This window comes from Ornithorhynchus anatinus, chromosome X2, assembly GCF_004115215.2.
Source record: "Ornithorhynchus anatinus isolate Pmale09 chromosome X2, mOrnAna1.pri.v4, whole genome shotgun sequence".
Lineage (NCBI taxonomy): Eukaryota > Metazoa > Chordata > Mammalia > Monotremata > Ornithorhynchidae > Ornithorhynchus > Ornithorhynchus anatinus.
In genome coordinates, this window is record NC_041750.1 from 23,566,221 (window position 1) to 23,584,392 (window position 18,172).

Sequence of the window (18,172 nt, forward strand, 5' to 3'; positions counted from 1 at the left end):
TGAGCCTCACGTGGGACGACCTGATGACCCTGTATCTACCCCAGCGCTTAGAACAGTGCTCTGCACAGAGTAAGCGCTTAACAAATACCAACATTATTATTATTATTAAATACTATTGAATGAAAGAAGTGACTTTTGGAGGTGCTATACAGTAAGCGCTCCGTAAATACGATCGACTGACAGATCCTGCTCTGGAAGAATCCAATATATCTTCCGTACCCAAAGTCCAGGTGTCTATACAACTGATTTGAAGAAAAGGGGTGAGGAAATTATCCGGACAATTCAGGTGGGAACCACGCTGTTCGCCTTAAATACCTTTGTAGACTTCTGCTCCTCTCCCTCGCCTTGATGTAGAAATCTGTCCCCTGGTGCTCTGCAAGGGATATTTAGAAAGATTACAGACCCGATCCGGAAGCAGATAATTAAAGCAGAAAGTTGGGAGGAAATATGTGTGGACATTTATAATAATAATAATGTTGGTATTTAAGCGCTTACTATGTGCAGAGCACTGTTCTAAGCGCTGGGGTAGATACAGGGTCATCAGGTTGTCCCACATGAGGCTCACAGTCTTCAGCCCCATTTTACAGATGAGGGAACTGAGGCCCAGAGAAGTGAAGCGACTTGCCCACAGTCACACAGCTGACAAGTGGCAGAGCCGGAATTCGAACCCGTGACCTCTGACTCCCAAGCCCGGGCTCTTTCCACTGAGCCACGCTGCTTCTCTATAAACAGTCTGAGGGGTTTTCAGTTTGTTTACACAGTGTGGAGTTGGAACAGTCAGACAAATAGTGATACTGGGTTCCAAACCCAGAGTTCTTAGGCAAATATTCTGTCGCTCTACTATTTCCCCGATTTATAATCTATTTTAAATTCGGTCTCCTCCTGTATGAACTGTAAACTCCTTGTAGGCAAGGACCGCGACTACCAACTCTGTTGCAATGTAGAGCACTCAGTACAGTGTCGTGCACCCGATAAGCACTCAATAAATATGATCGATCGATAACACCAATGGGGGCGTTTTAAGGCCGTTCTTCCCGAGGTGAGGCTTCCGGGGAGGGATATGAAAAAGAGATACATTCCCAGGAAAAATGACATTTAGAAAAACATCAAAAAATAGCTTTTTCCCCTTCCTCTTAGAATGCAAGGAACAGGGACTGCTCCGATCTGATTACCTTGTATCTACCCCAGTGTTTAGCCGGGTCAATGAAGCAGCGTGGCTCAGTGGAAAGAGCCCGGGCTTGGGAGTGCGAGGTCATGGGTTCGAATCCCAGCTCTGCCACTTGTCAGCTGGGTGACCCTGGGCAAGTCGCTTCACTTCAATACATTAAAACGTTCAATAAATACGATCGGATGAATGCATGAGGGTCAAACCAAAACATGGACACGTCCAGCGTGACTGGGTGGGAAGAGCATGGGCTGGGGAGGCAGAGGTCATGGGTTCGAATGCTGCCTCTGCCACTTGTCAGCTGGGTGACCCTGGGCAAGTCACTTCACTTCTCTGGGCCTCAGTGACCTCATCTGGAAAATGGGGATGAAGACTGTGAGCCCCATGAGGGACAACCTGATGACCCTGCATCACCCCCAGCGCTTAGAACAGTGCTCTGCACATAGTAAGCGCTTAACAAATACCAGCATTATTATTTATTGAGCGTTTACAGTGTGCAGAGCACTGTACTAAGCGCTAGGAAAGTACAATGCAGCAATAAAGAGAGACCATCCCTGCCCACACCGAGCTTACAGTCTAGAATCTCCCTAGATCTAGAAGGGCTCTCCGGATCCCTCTCTGCATTTCCTTTTCGGGTCGTTCAACTCCTTCATTGCATCCTACTTATTGAGCGCTTCTGCTGTGTGCAGAGCACTGGGCTAAGCGCTTCGGGCCCGGCCTGGGTTTGAGGAGGGGACGCTGCTGCTCGGGGCCTGCAGGGGGCGGAAGAGAGCAAGGGGCGGGGCCTAAAGGGGGCGGGGCGTCGGAGAGGGCCACCAATCGGGAGCTAGGAAGAGCGGGAGGGAGGGGGCGGAGCCAATCGGGAGCTGGCAGAGCTGGGAGCGGAGCCAATCGGGACCTAGCGGAGGCGGGGGCGGAGCCAATAGGAAGCGGGCAGAGCCGGGGCCAATCGGGAGCTGGCAGAGGTGGGGGCGGAGCCGATCGGGGGCTGGCAGAGGCGGGGCCAATCGGAAACTGGCAGAGGCGGGGACGGAGCCAATCAGGGGCTGGACAGAACCGGTGGGCGGAGCCGAGCAGGGGGCGTGGCTGAGAAGAAGGCTGAGCCAATCAGAGTCTGGCTAGAGCCGGGGGCGGAGCCTATCAGAAAGCAGGGCGAGCAAGGGGCGGGGCAGGGGTGCGCCCGGTCCGCCCCCCTCCTCCCGTTCCCGCGGCGGCGCCGGGCCCCGGACCCGCAGCCCTCACCCGCGCAGGTGGGTGCAGGGGCGCGGGGCGGGGAGGAGCCGGAGGCCCGCTAGGCCGGGGAAGGTGGCGGCCCTGGGAGGCGGGCGCGCTGTGCAGGGGAAAGGGCGCCCCGAGCTGCCCCGGGGGCGCCGTCCCCAGCCCGGGCTGGAGTGCGCCTGCGCCGGCTTGACGGACACTTCCCCCCCGCGAGAGGGGGGGCGCGCGTTGGTGTAAGGGGGCGTCGGCGCCTGACTGCCTGGATGTGATTGGCTGTCCGGCCGGCAGGCCGGCAATCTGATTGGCTGTCTGACTGGCGGTCTGATTGGCCGACTGCCCGGATGACTGGCTGCCTGGCTGTCTGACTGGCTGGATGTGATTGGCTGTCCGACCGGCAGGCCGGCTGTCTGATTGGCTGGATGACTGGTGGCCCCACTGGCGATCTGATTGGCTGACTGCCCGGATGACTCGCTGTCTGATTGGCTGTCTGACTGGTAGCCCCCACTGGCGATCTGATTGGCTGACTGCCCGGATGACTCGCTGTCTGATTGGCTGGCTGACTGGTAGCTCCATTGGCGATCTGATTGGCTGACTGCCCGGATGACTCGCTGTCTGATTGGCTGGCTGACTGGCACGCTGGCTGGCTCATCAGCGCTCAGTACCGTGCCTGGCACATAGTAAGCGCTTAACAAATATAATTATTATGATTGGCTGGCTGATAATGTTGGTATTTCTTATTAAGCGCTTACTATGTGCAGAGCACTGTTCTAAGCGCTGGGGGAGATACAGGGTCATCAGATTGTCCCACGTGGGGCTCACAGTCTAGGGGGGAGACAGACATTAATATAAATAGCCAAATACATAAATAATAATAATTGTGGAATTTGTTAAGCATTTACTATATGCCAAGCACTGTTCTAAGCACTGGGGTAGATACAGGGTCATCAGGTTGTCCCATGTGGGGCTCACAGTCTAGGGGGGAGACAGACATTAATATAAATAAATAGCCAAATACATAAATAATAATAATTGTGGTATTTGTTAAGCATTTACTATGTGCGGAGCACTGTTGTAAGCACTGGGGTAGATACAGGGTCATCAGGTTGTCCCATGTGGGGCTCACAGTCTAGGGGGGAGACAGACATTAATATAAATAAATAGCCAAATACATAAATAATAATAATAATTGTGGAATTTGTTAAGCATTTACTATATGCCAAGCACTGTTCTAAGCACTGGGGTAGATACAGGGTCATCAGGTTGTCCCACGTGGGGCTCACAGTCTAGAGGGGGAGACAGACATTAATATAAATAGCCAAATACATAAATAATAATAATTGTGGTATTTGTTAAGCGCTTACTATGTGCGGAGCACTGTTCTAAGCGCTGGGGTAGATACAGGGTCATCAGGTTGTCCCACGTGGGGCTCACAATCTGAATCCCCATTTTCCAGATGAGGGATCGGAGGCATCGAGAAGTGAGGTGACTTGCCCAAAGTCACACAGCTGATAAGTGACGGAGCCGGGATTAGAACCCATGACTTCCGACTCCTAAACACGTGCTCCTTCCGAGCCACGCTGCTTCTCGCTCAGTACAGTGCCTGGCACATAGTTGCCAAATTGTACATTCTTAAGCGCTTAGTACAGTGTTCTGGACATAGGCTCTCAATAAACACGAATGAATGAATAAATTAATAAGTATCAGCTATATGAGCACCAGACTGGAAGCACCCAAGCTGAAAATGGAAGTGTCTGGTATAAAACCAGAAAAATAGCCACCTAATACACTCTTATAATAATAATAATAATAATGTTGGTATTTGTTAATAATATGTTAATAATAATGTTGGTAATCAGGTTGTCCCACATGAGTCTTAATCCCCATTTTACAGATGCGGTATCTGAGGCACAGAGCAGTTAAGTGACTTGCCCACAGTCGCACAACTGACAAGTGGCAGAGTCAGGATTCGAATCCATGACCTCTGACTCCCAAGCCCGGGCTCTTTCCACTGAGCCACGCTGCTTCTTATAACCACACACATTTTTTTAACTGGGTTCCATTATGGCTGCTCTGTCTTGTCGCCACGTCTCAACCACTTCTGCCTCTGTCCTGGAATGTCCTCGTTCCTCAAATCCAGGAGAGGTGCAGCGTGGCTCAGTGGAAAGAGCCCGGGCTTGGGAGTCCGAGGTCATGGGTTCGAATGCCGGCTCTGCCACCTGACAGCTGTGTGACTGTGGGCAAGTCACTTCACTTCTCTGGGCCTCAGTTCCCTCATCTGTAATAGGGGGATTAACTGTGAGCCTCACGTGGGACAAACTGATGGCCCTGTATCTACCCCAGCGTTTAGAACAGTGCCGTGCACATAGTAAGCGCTTAACAAATACCAACATTATTATTAGACATTTACTTCTCCCCCTCTTCAAAGCCTTATTGAAGGCACATCCCCTCCAAGAGGCCTTCCCTGACTAAGCCCTCATTTCCTCTTCTCCCACTCCCTTCTGCGTCACCTTGATTTGTTCCCTTTATATACTATAATCATAATCCTTATTGTTCGTAAATGGAAGGGCTGTGCTTGGCAAATCCTCAGAATGAATGTTAATACCATACAGGAATATTTTTTGATTAATTTGTTATTTCTTTTCCCTCCTCTCTCAAGAATTAGTGCTGTAAACGATCCTGATGAGTCTTTTGAAGTTTTCAGCTAGAAGAGTAGTTTCTCGGTTGGGTGGAGAACTGAAGTTTCCGGCTTCTAAGAGATTGAAGATTTGCATAGGAATGGCCCGTCCCAGTTCAAGTAAGAAACACGAGTCCTTGTTGAGATACTGTCTTGCTAGTGAATTCTGCAGGGTGTGAATGCTTAAAAAGGGTTTTAGAAAGTGTGACCCCCCCAGTAGAGAAGTTCCAGGGACCGAACACAAGCCTGCTTTGGTAGTTTAAGATGTATAGCTTGAGAAATGGCAGGTCCTTTCGTCTCATCATCATATCACTGGCGTTGCCTTCAGTAATAATAATAGTGTCGGTATTTGTTAAGCACTTACTATGTGCCGGGCACTGTTCTAAGCGCTGGGAGAGATACAGGGTGATCAGATTGTCCCACGTGAAGCTCACCGTCTTCATCCCCATTTTCCAGATGAGGTAACTTAAGCCCAGAGAAGCGAAGTGACTTGCCCACAGTCACACAGCTGACAAGTGGCAGAGCCGGGATTCGAACCCATGGCCTCTGACTCCCAAGCCCGGGATCTTTCCACTGAGCCACGCTGCTTCCCCGAGTCAATACCGGTACCCAAGTCTACCATCTCAGTCGGCAGGACTGGAACCTTTGACATTCTTATGAATGCAGAAACCTGACGATGGGTGTATTTATTGAGCGTTTATTATACGCAGAGCACTGTTACCAAGCCCTTGGGAAAATAACAATAGAGCAAAGTTGGTAGACGTGACCCCTGTCTCCAAGGAGCTTGATGCGTGTGGATTTGTTTAACCACAGAGTCCTCTCTTTGAAATGAAAAATTTCAGCTGCCCCCGTGTTGGATTAGACCCTGAGAGTTATGGAATGGAATATGGTGTAAGATTTCTGAGGTTCAGACCTTCATTCCCACCGCTTCCATTTGTGCCCTGCCACATTTGAAGGAGGATTTGAAGTAGGTCTGATTTTTTTTTTTCTGATCCATAAAGGGACGCTGAGAGAGAAGGAAAGAGACATCAAAACATCCCCCTATTACAAGTGAGATGTGCCCTAGTTGCAAAATATTGTGATTTTGGCCCATTCAGAATATTGCCTCTCCCATAATATATGTCGTGTGGTCTTAGCACACCAAGTAATGGAAACTCATCAGCCCTCTTGCGTGCCCAGATGCCACAGGGGAAGTAAATTCTGTCTTATTTCCGCTGTCTCCCCTTCTAGATATGGCAGATTTCCGAGAAGCCTTTGCAAAAGCCAAGCACGTCGCTATTATTACGGGGGCTGGGGTCAGTGCTGAGAGTGGAGTTCCAACTTTCAGGGGAGCAGGCGGATACTGGAGAAAATGGCAAGCCCAGGCAAGTAATTCAAGCCCAACTTTGCTCTCCAAAGGCCTTTCCTGACTAAGCCCTCATCTCTCTACTCCCTTCCCTTCCCTGTCGCCTCTGATCTCGGATCCGTACCCTTTCGGCACTTGCTTTCCACCTCCCCTTCAGCTCCACAGCTCATACGTACTTATCTGTAATTTAGCTTAATATCCGTCTCCCTTTCTAGACTGTAAGCTCCATTTGGACAGGGAATGTTATACCGACTCTAGTTGCTTCGTCCTCTCCAAAACACGTAGCACATTGCTCTTGCACACTGTAAGCGCTCAGGAAATACCACTGATTGCTTGAAAGCTCAAGATGAACAGCTCGTTTGACTGTTTTTGCTCATAATAATAATAATTGTGGTATTTCTAAAGAGTTTCCTTTGGGCCAGGCACTGTACCACAGACTGGTGAAGACGCAAAATAATCGGGTGGGACACAGTCCCTGTCCCACATGGGGCTCACAGTCTAAGTAGGATTTAATCAACATTTTACAGATGAGGCAACTGAGGCACAGAGAACATAAGTGACTTGTCCAAGGTCCCACAGCAGGCAAATGGCAGAGTTTACTGATGAAGAAAAGTGCTTTTCAACCGATGGAACTAATATCGCTGATGGGTACTTTGCTGATGATGGAGTCCCCCGTTGAGAACTGTGGACAAGCCTCGATCCTGACACTTTGGGTCTCCAAACTTGTGTGGAAGAACTGATTTTAGCGTTAGTGGTTCGGGCGGTGCCACTTTCTCCTACCGGTCTTGCTCCCGCTGAGGAATGGCATGTGGTGAGCAAAAGGCGGAGGGGTGAAGAACACCGGAAAGCAGCATGGTCTAGTGGAAAGAGCCCCGGGTTCTAATCCCGACTCCGCCTCTTGTCTGCTGTGTGACTTGGGGCAGGTCACTTCCCTGCGCCTCAGTTTCTTCGTCTGCAAAATGGGGAGTAAATATTCCTCCCTCCAACTTGGACTGTGAACCCCAGGAGGGCCAGGGACTGAGTCCAACCTGATTTTCTTGTGTCTTCCGCCGAGCTCAGTACAGTGTATACCATTTAAAAGATGCCTCCGGAGGATTTTACTTGCAGTACCCATTTAATAATAACAATAATAAAATTGATACTAATAATAACTATAATGGTCATATTTGTTAAGCACTCACTATGTGCCAAGCACTGGGGTGGATGCAAGGCTGGACGCCATCCCCGACAGTTTGTAATTGCTGGCATCTAGGAGTAGAGCAATTGAAGAATGTTAAAGTCGTCCCCAGAACCCGGGACCTTGGCCACAACTGGGTGGCATCTTGTTTTCCCACTTGGCCAGTCCCATTAGACTGTTCTGGGAGGCAATAAAGCAAAGCCGTTTCAGAGGGCTGGTGTGTCTCCTCGGATTTGTCTCCTCCTCGCTTCCAGGCCCTCGCTGTCTCCTCTGCAGGACCTGGCCACCCCCTTGGCCTTTGCCAAAAATGCCTCCCGGGTGTGGGAGTTCTACCACTACCGGCGGGAGGTGATGCTGAGCAAACACCCGAACCCGGCGCACCTGGCCATCTCGGAGTGCGAGGCCCGGCTGGGCAAGCAGGGGCGGCGCGTCGTGGTCATCACCCAGAACATCGATGAGCTGCACCGCAAGGCGGGCACCAAGAACCTCCTGGAAATTCACGGTAGGAGCCGGCCCGGCCCAGGGAGGCTGCCTGCCTCTCATTGAGCCTCCTGGCTGCCGGGGTAGCAGAATGACCTCCCTAAGGTGTTAGACGGGAAGAGAGAGACTCTGCCCACGCCCTCCTCTCTTCTCTCCCTGGAGCCAAGGATAATGCCCCATCCCTGCAGAGAAAGGCTGAGGAGGGGGAGGCTGTGGGCTCTACTCTGTGTGTGTGTGTGTTTTATTCTCTCAAGTTTCTTTTTAAATCGAAATGTTTCGTCCCCTGCCTTGAGAACACCGCTTGATCTACTAAACCCTGGATCTGATGAACTTGTTCTTTTAGGGAGCTTATTCAAAACCCGATGCACCAGCTGTGGGAACGTGGCCGAAAATTACAAAAGTCCAATATGCCCGGCTTTAGCAGGAAAAGGGTAATTAACCGCACTGTGTGATGAGATGTGTCTCGGTCGTATCTTTTTTGGGTAGTCCTGGGTGGGGCGTTTCAAAGGTGACTCAGGTTTTAATCCCATAACTCCCGTATACAACAGTGAGAATTAAGGATACACTCGAGGTTTTAAGGGCTGTAGAAAATTAAGATGTCATAGTAATTATTAACATAAACATGGGTAGATTGAGGGTCTTTTTAAGCATTAAAATAAGTTTATCTTCGAAGCATAAAGTAAGCAGCTGCACGCAGTTTTCTCGGTGAAGCAAATGCTGAGATGAAAGACATCTCACGTCCTCCCTCACCCCATTCTTCTTTTCCTTCGGTTAGACTATAAGCTCACTGTGGACAGGGATCGTGTCTGCCAATTGTATTATCCTCTTTCTAGTGCCTAGTACAGTGCTCGGCACCCAGTAAGAGCCTATTAAATATTATTACTACTACTAGTATTGATTGATTCGTTCTATTTCAGTCTCCTGAGACCCGAACACTAGGAGAGCGAATTGCTTGACAGCAGTTTCGCACAATCTTCTTCTTCTCTCACAAGCTTCTGCTAAGGAAAAGGTTTAGAGGCCAACACCCAGCGTTCAGTGGGGAAGCTGAAAAACGAAAAGAGGTTTTGTGATGGGGTGTTTTGGCCCGACTCCAGGGGTCTGTCAGGTCTCCTGTCTCTTTATGCCTCCTTTCTCCTTTCATGTTTCTCTGTTTGTTTCTACCTCTCATCTCTAATAATAACTGTGGTATTTAAGGGCTTACTGTATACGAAGCCCTGTATTAAATTCAAACTCAGTCCTTGTCCTCAGGGTCTCATAATGCAGGTAAGAGGGGAAAACAGGTATTAAATGTCCATTTTACAGTTAAGGAAACTGAGGCACAGAGAAGTTAAGTGACTTTGCCCAAGGTCACACAGCAGGCAAATGACAGAGACTGGATTAGAACCCAGGTCTTCTGACCCCGTGGCCTGTGCTCTTTCCACTATGTCATATTGCTTCTCTATCTCCGCATCCTTCTCTAGCTCTGCCTCTCTGGTATTGTCTCTGTCTCTCTACCTTTTTTCTGTTCTTGACACTCCTCTGGGCTTGTCTTTGCCCTTTCTGTTTTACAGCTCTCTGGGTCTCTTCCTCTCAGGGGCTTTTCATCCTTTCGCATCCCTCTGGGTCTCGCTGCCCTTTTTTGCATCTCTCTGGCTTTCATCTGACACTGCAGGTTCCATCTGATGCCTCCTCAAACTGAGGTTCTAGATACTTGATTACTGAAAACAGATATAAAAAAGGGGGAATATAAAAGGGTAGTTTAGCTGAATAGAAAGAGCATGGGTCTGGAAATCAGGGGACCTGGGTTCTAATCCCAGTTTGGCCACCTCCCCGCTGTGCGACCTTGGGGGAATCACTTAACTTCTCTGCGCCTCGGTTTCCTCATCTGTAAAATGGGGATAAAATGCTTGTTCTCCCTCTTAGCCTGTGAGAGCCTCCTTTGGGACAGGAACTGTGTCCAACCTGATTATCCTAAATCAACCTCAGTGTTTAGTACAGTGATTAGCACATAGCAAGCACGTACAATATTATTATTGCTATTATTCATAATAATAATAGTAAGAGGAATGGTAAAGGTAGGGATGACTGGTAAGGTAACTCAAAGAGAAAAGAGAAGTGAAGAAACGTACCCATAGGAAAGCGTACAGAAGAATTTATCTAATGAAGCCTCATGTTTTAGGGGGTCATCTTTTAAATCCAGGCTTGCCTTGTTTTTAGGGCAATATGGTAAATGAAGACTCTAGGGATGCCACACGCAGACAGATTCATTGTCCCAGAAGTAAGACAGCCAGTCAGTGCTATTTATTGAGTGCTTAATTGTGACCAGCACACTGAATTAAGTGTTGGGGAGGGTACCATAGAGTTGGTAGACATGATCCCTTCCCCTGAGGAGTCTACAAAATAATCAGTTTTAGATCGGGGGAAATACTGAGGTGACCATCCCTCAGTGCTGTGGGGGTGAGGGTGAAGTGAAGGTGACGGTCTTATTTTAATTAGTATCATGTCTTCAAAGAAGGAGCTTTCGGCTTGTGTTCGCCATGTTCTCCGTTGTTATTATTTCCTGTAACTCCAGGGCTCCGGAACCTGAAATTCAAGATGCCAGGATCCCAATAGAAAACCTGCCTCGGTGAGCACTGTCTTTTAGGTGGGTTGGGGCCTCTGATTGGGGAGGGGAGAAGCGGGTGAAATCTGTCCGTTTCTTAGGCAGAACCAGCTACATCATTATAAGACAATGAGCCCTCCCTGCAACCATGAAAACAGGCATTGTCACTGCCTAACAGAACAGACCAAAGTGGATCACCTAATTATGTTGAACTCTCTCCTGCCCTTAATACAGCGCTCTGCACATGGTAGGTGCTTAAAAGGAGAAGCAGTGTGGCCTAGAGGAAAGAGCTCGGGAGTCAGAGGACCTGGGTTCTCATCCCAGCTCCGCCACTTGTCTGCTGTGTGATCCAGGGCAAGTCACGGAACTTCTCTGTCCCTCAGTGACCTTATCTGTAAAATAGGGATGAAGACTACGAGCCTCATGTGGGCCTAGACTGGGCCCAACCTGATGATCTCGTATCTATCTCAGCACTCAGCACCATGCCTGGCACCTTAGTAAGCGCTTCCCAAATACCATTAAATACAAAGAGTGGCATTGCCCGATAGACTGATCTGCAGCGTGGCTCAGTGGAAAGAGCCCAGGTTTGGGAGTCAGAGGTCATGGGTTCTAATCCCGGCTCCACCACTTGTCAGCTGTGTGACTGTGGGCAAGTCCCTTCACTTCTCTGTGCCTCAGTTACCTCATCTGTAAAATGGAGGTTAAGACTAGGAGCCCCACGTGGGACAACCTGATCACCTTGTCTCCCCCCAGAACTTAGAATAGTGCTTTCCATATAGTAAGCGCTGAACAAATATCATCATCGTTATTATCAGGATAAGTTATAGATAATCCATGCTAAATGGATCTTTACAGTTATTCTTCTTGCCATACTGTCATTGCCAAATCACTTTGGCTCCTCTATAATGTGGAAAACACTGTCAGTCCATTGTTCAATAGAATTTATTCATTCATTCAATAGAATTTATTCACTCATTCAATCGTATTTATTGAGAGCTTAATGTGCGCAGAGCACTGTACAGAATGCTTGGGCGAATGCGATATTTAGTAGGCAAGATCCCTGCCCTCAAGAAGCTTACGATCTCAGAGTAAAGCTATATTCAACCTTCTTCGCCCAGGCGTATAAGCAAGTCACATCTTCAGTGCTGTTACATCAAGTCCTTTTAACTACTCATTTTGGCAGAACCTTGATATAGGGACTTAAGGAAAGTTCACCCCATGACAAGAGCCTTTTTGGAACAGAAGAAGTGATTTGTGTGTATGTGCAATCTGTTGAATGCGGGTAGTGCGAATTTTCCTTAACGTGGGGTTCCGCAAGAACGCTACCCTCACATTATAGGTGAACTGGGAGAATAGAAGGATCCAGCTCTTTCAGTGAATATGTGCGGAAAAAAGTGACATCGCTTCAGAGATGCATTTAATGTAATTCGTTTACATTAAGCTGATACATTTAATGTTATGAGTTAGTTTTATCAATGTCTGCCCCTCTAAACCGTAAGCTCACTGTGGGCAGGGAATATATTGTGCTCTCCCAACTGCTTCTTGCCGTGCTCTGCTCAGTATATCAGTACTCACTCTTAATATTCATTCCAAGGGCTTAAAAGTATTATCTAATTTACTCTGCCGTTAACCTTCCTCCTAGCTGTGAAGAAAAAGGTTGCAGTGGCCTGCTTCGACCCCACGTGGTGTGGTTTGGAGAGAATCTGGATCCTGACCTCCTGGAAGAGGTGGACAGAGAGCTCGCCCTGTGCGATTTATGTTTAGTGGTAAGTGACACGCTCGCCCTCTTCGATTTATGGTTAGTGATAAGTGACACCTGCGAGCTTGGGAGAAAGAGAGAGAGGGTATGTGCGTGTTTGTGTGTATGGGTAAAGAGATCAGCTATAGCCAAGCTACCCAGGGTCAAGACACTCCCTGGATCCCCACTGTTCCTCCCTGAAGCTACCATGGTCGACCCTCTCTTCCCGCACGTTCTGCCCCTCAGTGTTGGTTGGTCAAAACTCCCCAGTCACATATGCTCTTCTCCCCCCCTGAAATCTGGGCTATATTAGTGTAGATCGGCTTTGGAAAACTCTAGCGAGCTCCATCCTGTCTTGGTAAAGCACTAAGAATTCCTTGTGTGATGCAAGCTATAGTAATAATTGTGATATTTGTTAAGTGCTTTCTCTGGGCCAGTCACTGTACTAAGCGCTGGGGTGGATCAAAGCTAATCCCGGTCTCACGTGGGGCTCACAGTCTTAATCCCCATTTTACAGATGAGGAAACTGAGGCACAGAGAGGTTAAGTGCCTCGCCAAAGGTCACACAGCAGACAAGCAGCAGAGGAGCTAGGTTTAGACCCCGGGTTCTTCCGACTCCCAGGCTCATAGTGTAGCCACAAGGCCACACTGTTTCTCTGAGAAATTTAACATCATTTCGAATGTCGAAGTGCAGCAGACTGTGGCCAAGAGGCGTAATGTAGCACAAGGAGTCCAGGTCTCTGAGTCCTCCCGCTGTCAGAGCCAGTGAGTTGGGGATCCGCCCCCTCAGAGATGTTTGCCCAGCTCGGAGCAAATCCTGATGGTCTTGGGATGGGTCTTGTTGACCTTGCATGACCCTGGAAGGAGTCCACGTGAAAGGGAATTTCTCCCGAGTCACAGTCCTCTTTCTCCCTGAAAATAACACGATGGGATTTTCTTCCCGTTCTGGTTCATTGTTCTTGTGGGGCTCGAGTCTGTTTGGACCGTAAGGTCTTTGTGAGCAGCGAAAGTGCCTTGGGCTACTGTCATATTTAACCAAGCCTGTCATACGGTACCTCTCACTCAGTAGGTGCTCAATAATTACCATTACTCTTACTTCTGATAGCTTTTTCATACCGTACAGGACCTTGTACTCGGTGGGTGCTCAGTAACTCTCAAAATATCACTTTAAGGTGATATAAAGTATAAAAAATATAATCAAGTGATATAAAAAGATCACTTTAAGGTGTACTGACTGCTTCAAGATTTGGAATTATTGTGAACTAAGGGTTTTAGGTTTCTCAGGACTGGAAATGCTCCAAATAACTGGCAAAACTACCTCTGCTTTCGCTGCCTCTACACTCCTGTAATTCGAGGGTCCCTGAATGAATGGAAAATCAATCAATCAGTCAGTCTTTAGTGAGCGCTTACCGGGTGCAGAGCACTGTGCTAAGCATCAGGGAGACTCGTAAGGGATGCCGTAGCGATCCTTCCGGTTGGAACTCCCTTGGTGAACTCATTCGCTCTCACGGCTTTGACTACCATCTCTACGCAGATGACACGCAGATCTACATCTCCGCCCCTGTCCTCTCCCCCTCCCTTCAGGCTCGCATCTCCTCCCGCCTCCGGGACGTCTCCACCTGGATGTCGGCCCGCCACCTAAAACTCAACATGAGCAAGACTGAGCTCCTCATCTTCCCTCCCAAACCCGGTCCTCTCCCGGACTTCCCTATCACCGTGGATGGCACGACCATCCTTCCTGTCTCTCGGGCCCGCGATCTCGGTGTCATCCTTGACTCGTCTCTCTCGTTCACCCCACGCATCCTATCCGTTACCGAGACCTGCCGGTTTCACCTTTACAATATCGCCAAGATCCGCCCTCTCCTCTCCACCCAAACGGCTACCTTACTTCTACGGGCTCTCGTTATATCCCGGCTGGACTAATAATAATAATAATAATAATAATGTTGGTATTTGTTAAGCGCTTACTATGTGCCGAGCGCTGTTCCAAGCGCTGGGGTAGACACAGGGAATCAGGATGTCCCACGTGGGGCTCACACTCTTAATCCCCATTTTACAGATGAGGTAACTGAGGCACAGAGAAGTTAAGTGACTTGCCCACAGTCACACAGCTGACAAGTGGCAGAGCTGGGATTCGAACTCATGACCTCTGACTCCAAAGCCCGGGCTCTTTCCACTGAGCCACGCTGCTCCTCTAGACTACTGCGTCAGCCTTCTCTCTGATCTCCCTTCCTCCTCTCTCGCCCCACTCCGGTCTATTCTTCACTCCGCCGCCCGGCTCATCTTCCCGCAGAAACGATCTGGGCATGTCACTCCCCTTCTTAAACAACTCCAGTGGTTGCCTATCGACCTCTGCTCCAAACAAAAACTCCTCAGTCTAGGCTTCAAGGCTCTACGTCACCTCGCCCCTTCCTACCTCTCCTCCCTTCTCTTTTTCTACCGCCCACCCCGCCCGCTCCACTCCTCCGCCTCCCACCTCCTCACCGTCCCTTGGTCTCGCCCATCCCGCCGTCGACCCCCGGGCCGCGTCCTCCCGCGGTCCCGGAACGCCGTCCCTCCTCACCTCCGCCAAACCGATTCTCTTTCCCTCTTCAAAACCCTACTTAAAACTCACCTCCTCCAAGAGGCCTTCCCAGACTGAGCTCCCCTTCTCCCTCTACCGCCCCCCCACCTCTCCGCAGCTTAACCCTCTTTTCCCCCCATTTCCCTCTGCTCCTCCCCCTCTCCCTTCCCGTCCCCTCAGCACCGTATTCGTCTGCTCAACTGTATATATTTTCATTACCCTATTTATTTTGTTAATGAAATGTACATCGCCTCGATTCTATTTAGTCGCCATCGGTTTTTACGAGATGTTCTTCCCCTCGACTCTATTTATCGCCATCGTTCTCGTCTGTCCGTCTCCCCCGATTAGACCGTAAGCCCGTCAAACGGCAGGAACCGTCTCTATCTGTTGCCGACTTGTTCATTCCAAGCACTTAGTACAGTGCTCTGCACATAGTAAGCGCTCAATAAATACTATTGAATGAATGAATGAATGAATTTGTGCACTCCGCAGGTGGGAACCTCGTCGGTGGTCTATCCTGCTGCGATGTTCGCCCCCCAGGTGTCCGCTAGAGGTGTGCCAGTGGCCGAATTTAACATGGAAACGACACCCGCCACCGATCGATTCAGGTGAAGTGCTGCCCTGCCGGAGGAGGGAAGGGGCAGGGGCCCTGAGGACGGATAACTTCGACCTAAGTCTTACTAGAAAAGAGCGAGTCTGCTCATGTTTTAGGTGTTGGTCTGGAGAAGCAGCGCTCCCAACGGTGCCAAAACCTTAAGCTCAGGAGGTGAAATCATGGGAAAAAGATTCAGACCTCTCCCCGAAGTGTGGATGCTGGTACTTTCAATTATTCCCACGGCATTTCTTTTAAAATCACAAGATTGCTTTAAGGGCATTTAACACCAGGTCAGGCTGAGATGGAGAAGGCGAATCTCCAAACAAAATGGCAAACAAAACTTATTATCGCTAATATCAATCTTTATCGAGAATCAGCATTGCCCCGGGCACTGCACCGAAGCCTGCTTAGACAGGATATGGAGCAGGTAGGGGACGAGGTGCTGACTGCTTCTTCCATTCTTTCTTCTACCGTTCCCAGCCCAACCCCTTCCTGGCATTCCTGAATTCGGTACCCTTCTGATCGGGGGTGGCGTAGTGGAAAGAGCCCGGGAATGGGTGTCAGAGGCTCTGGGTTCTAATCTCGACTCTACTCTCGACTCTCTCCACTTATCGGCTGTGTGACCACGGGCCAGTCCGTGTCCCTACAGTTTTCTCACTCTCCTACGTGAGCCCCATGTGGGAAAGGCACTATATTTGATCTCACTATCTTGTATCTGCCCCAGCACATGGAGCAATTTGATAACCTCCCGGAGGCGATGGCTAGTATATTTCTGGAAATGTAAATTATTAACAACCCTTGACCTCAGAAATGGTTCTGCCATTTCCTCCCTCCCTGATCTCTAGGTCTCTGCAGCTCCCCTTCTCTGCTGGAAGGAATGAATCTTTTTAAGACGGGTCTGTCACTTGGAGGGTTGTCTAAAATGCAGTAGTTTTCTATTCCTTGCCACAGCCCCAGGAGGAATTGGAGGAAACCACCTTTTCCTGCTCTGTTTTGTAATGGCTTGTCTTGTCAGTAAGCAGCACCTTAGCGGAGTAGGTTCTAATTTTTCCATTTTTGCCCAACTATAGGCCTTCCTTCTGCTGTCTTGTATTTCTCTTTCAGATTTCACTTCCAAGGGCCTTGTGGAGCCACACTACCTGTAGCCCTGGCCCGGCACGAGACTGAAACAGTTTCTTGAACATCGATCCTGGGATGGAGGAAAACAAAAATTCCCCCCAAATAGGCTTTAAGCTATTAAGCATCTGGGGGGAAAGAAATAATTACTTTAAGGTGAACTGACTGCTTCAGGATTTGGAATTATATTTAACGTAACGGTTTTAGGTTTCTCAGGACTGGAAATTCTCCTGATCAAATTATGTTTTAGGATTTAGTCACATCGATGATGACAGAGTGTCTGAGGAGGGGAAAACTGAATTTTCCTCAGAGTTGTGAAAAAATTAATCTGTCACTTTTCTGTGGGTCTACAATCTGAAACCAAAAGGGTGATTGAGGTTGGATTGTTGGGGTGAAATTGTTTGAAGTCGAGTTGCTTTGTTTTTATTTGGTTTTTTAAAAAGTCTGTCAGCCTTTTTAGGTAATTCATGAGATATCGTTTTGGCAGGGATTGAGAAGAGGGTATTCCTTGTTCCCAATTAGCGCAAAAGTGCTTGACTGACGGAGAAATAAACGCGGTGGACTCAGTGTGCCATTTCCCAACTAGAGCTGCCTATCCAAGGGATGTTAATGCATTTGCAACGTTGTATTGAGTGGTTTCTGGTCAGTGACATCCTGTTGCTACCTCTGCAAGACAGGGAGCCTGCATTCGGTTCATCTTTCTCTTCTCAGGTGCTTCCTGTCCAAAAAAAGGATAAAGCTTTTGGAATAGCTTTTGGAACAGTGTCTAAGTCTCTCTCCACCTGACCTCTTGTGAGCATTGTTTCATGGATCTGTGACTCACTTTCCTGCTTCAAACCAGGCACTGTCAGAATTTAAGTGAAACCCTGAAGGGATGAAAGACTGGTTCTGGGCAAACTTTGATAATTGAAGTTGAATAATGGGATTTATGATTATCGATAAACTGGACTGGATACAAGCAAATGGGGTTGGACATTGTCCCTGTCCCACCCGGGACTCAGTGTCAATACTTTTCCCTGCTCCACGCCTTATTAATGATAATAATAATATTTAAGTGTTTACTATGTGCCGGGGTAGGTACAGTGTAATCGGGTGGGACACGGCCTGTTGTCGACAGAAATTAGACAAATTAGGAAGGGTTCGTTTAGTCGATGAAGAGACGAAAGACGCTGAGAGAACGGGTCAAAGAACGGGACGGTAGGAAAGGGGCGAGCGGCCTGCCCCACGAAGGGCTTAGAGTCTTAGCCCCCATTTTACAGATGAGGTAAATGAGGCTCAGAGAAGTGAAGTGACTTGACTGAGGCCACCCAGCAGACGAGTGGCAGAGGCTGGATCGGAACCCGGGGTCTTCCGCCAAGGGCCCTGCTCCATCTCTTAGCCCATGCGGCTTCTCTGCCTCACGTACAGTGTCGAGCACACGGTTAATAATAATGTTGCTATTTGTTAAGCGCTTACTATGTGCACAGTACTGTTCTAAGCGCTGGGATAGATACAAGGTGATCAGGTTGTCCCTCATGGGG

General features: G+C 48.8%; 1 protein-coding gene across 2 annotated transcripts; it reads left to right on the top strand.

Annotated features, from left to right (window-relative positions):
• The first annotated feature begins 2,321 nt into the window (after window positions 1-2,321).
• On the top strand, window positions 2,322-17,610 carry SIRT5 (sirtuin 5). 2 transcript variants are annotated; one of them, XM_029053361.2, is made up of 9 exons: window positions 2,322-2,415; window positions 5,040-5,177; window positions 6,288-6,421; window positions 7,856-8,081; window positions 8,403-8,490; window positions 10,611-10,664; window positions 12,283-12,406; window positions 15,434-15,549; window positions 16,641-17,610. In XM_029053361.2, exons 2-9 carry the CDS (start codon window positions 5,063-5,065, stop codon window positions 16,714-16,716), a joined length of 933 nt encoding a protein of 310 aa, XP_028909194.1. In that variant the 5' UTR covers window positions 2,322-2,415; window positions 5,040-5,062; the 3' UTR covers window positions 16,717-17,610. The 2 variants fall into 2 exon arrangements, with proteins under 2 accessions (XP_028909194.1, XP_028909195.1); XM_029053362.2 differs by lacking the exon at window positions 2,322-2,415 and adding an exon at window positions 3,040-3,060.
• The last annotated feature ends 562 nt before the right edge of the window (window positions 17,611-18,172 follow it).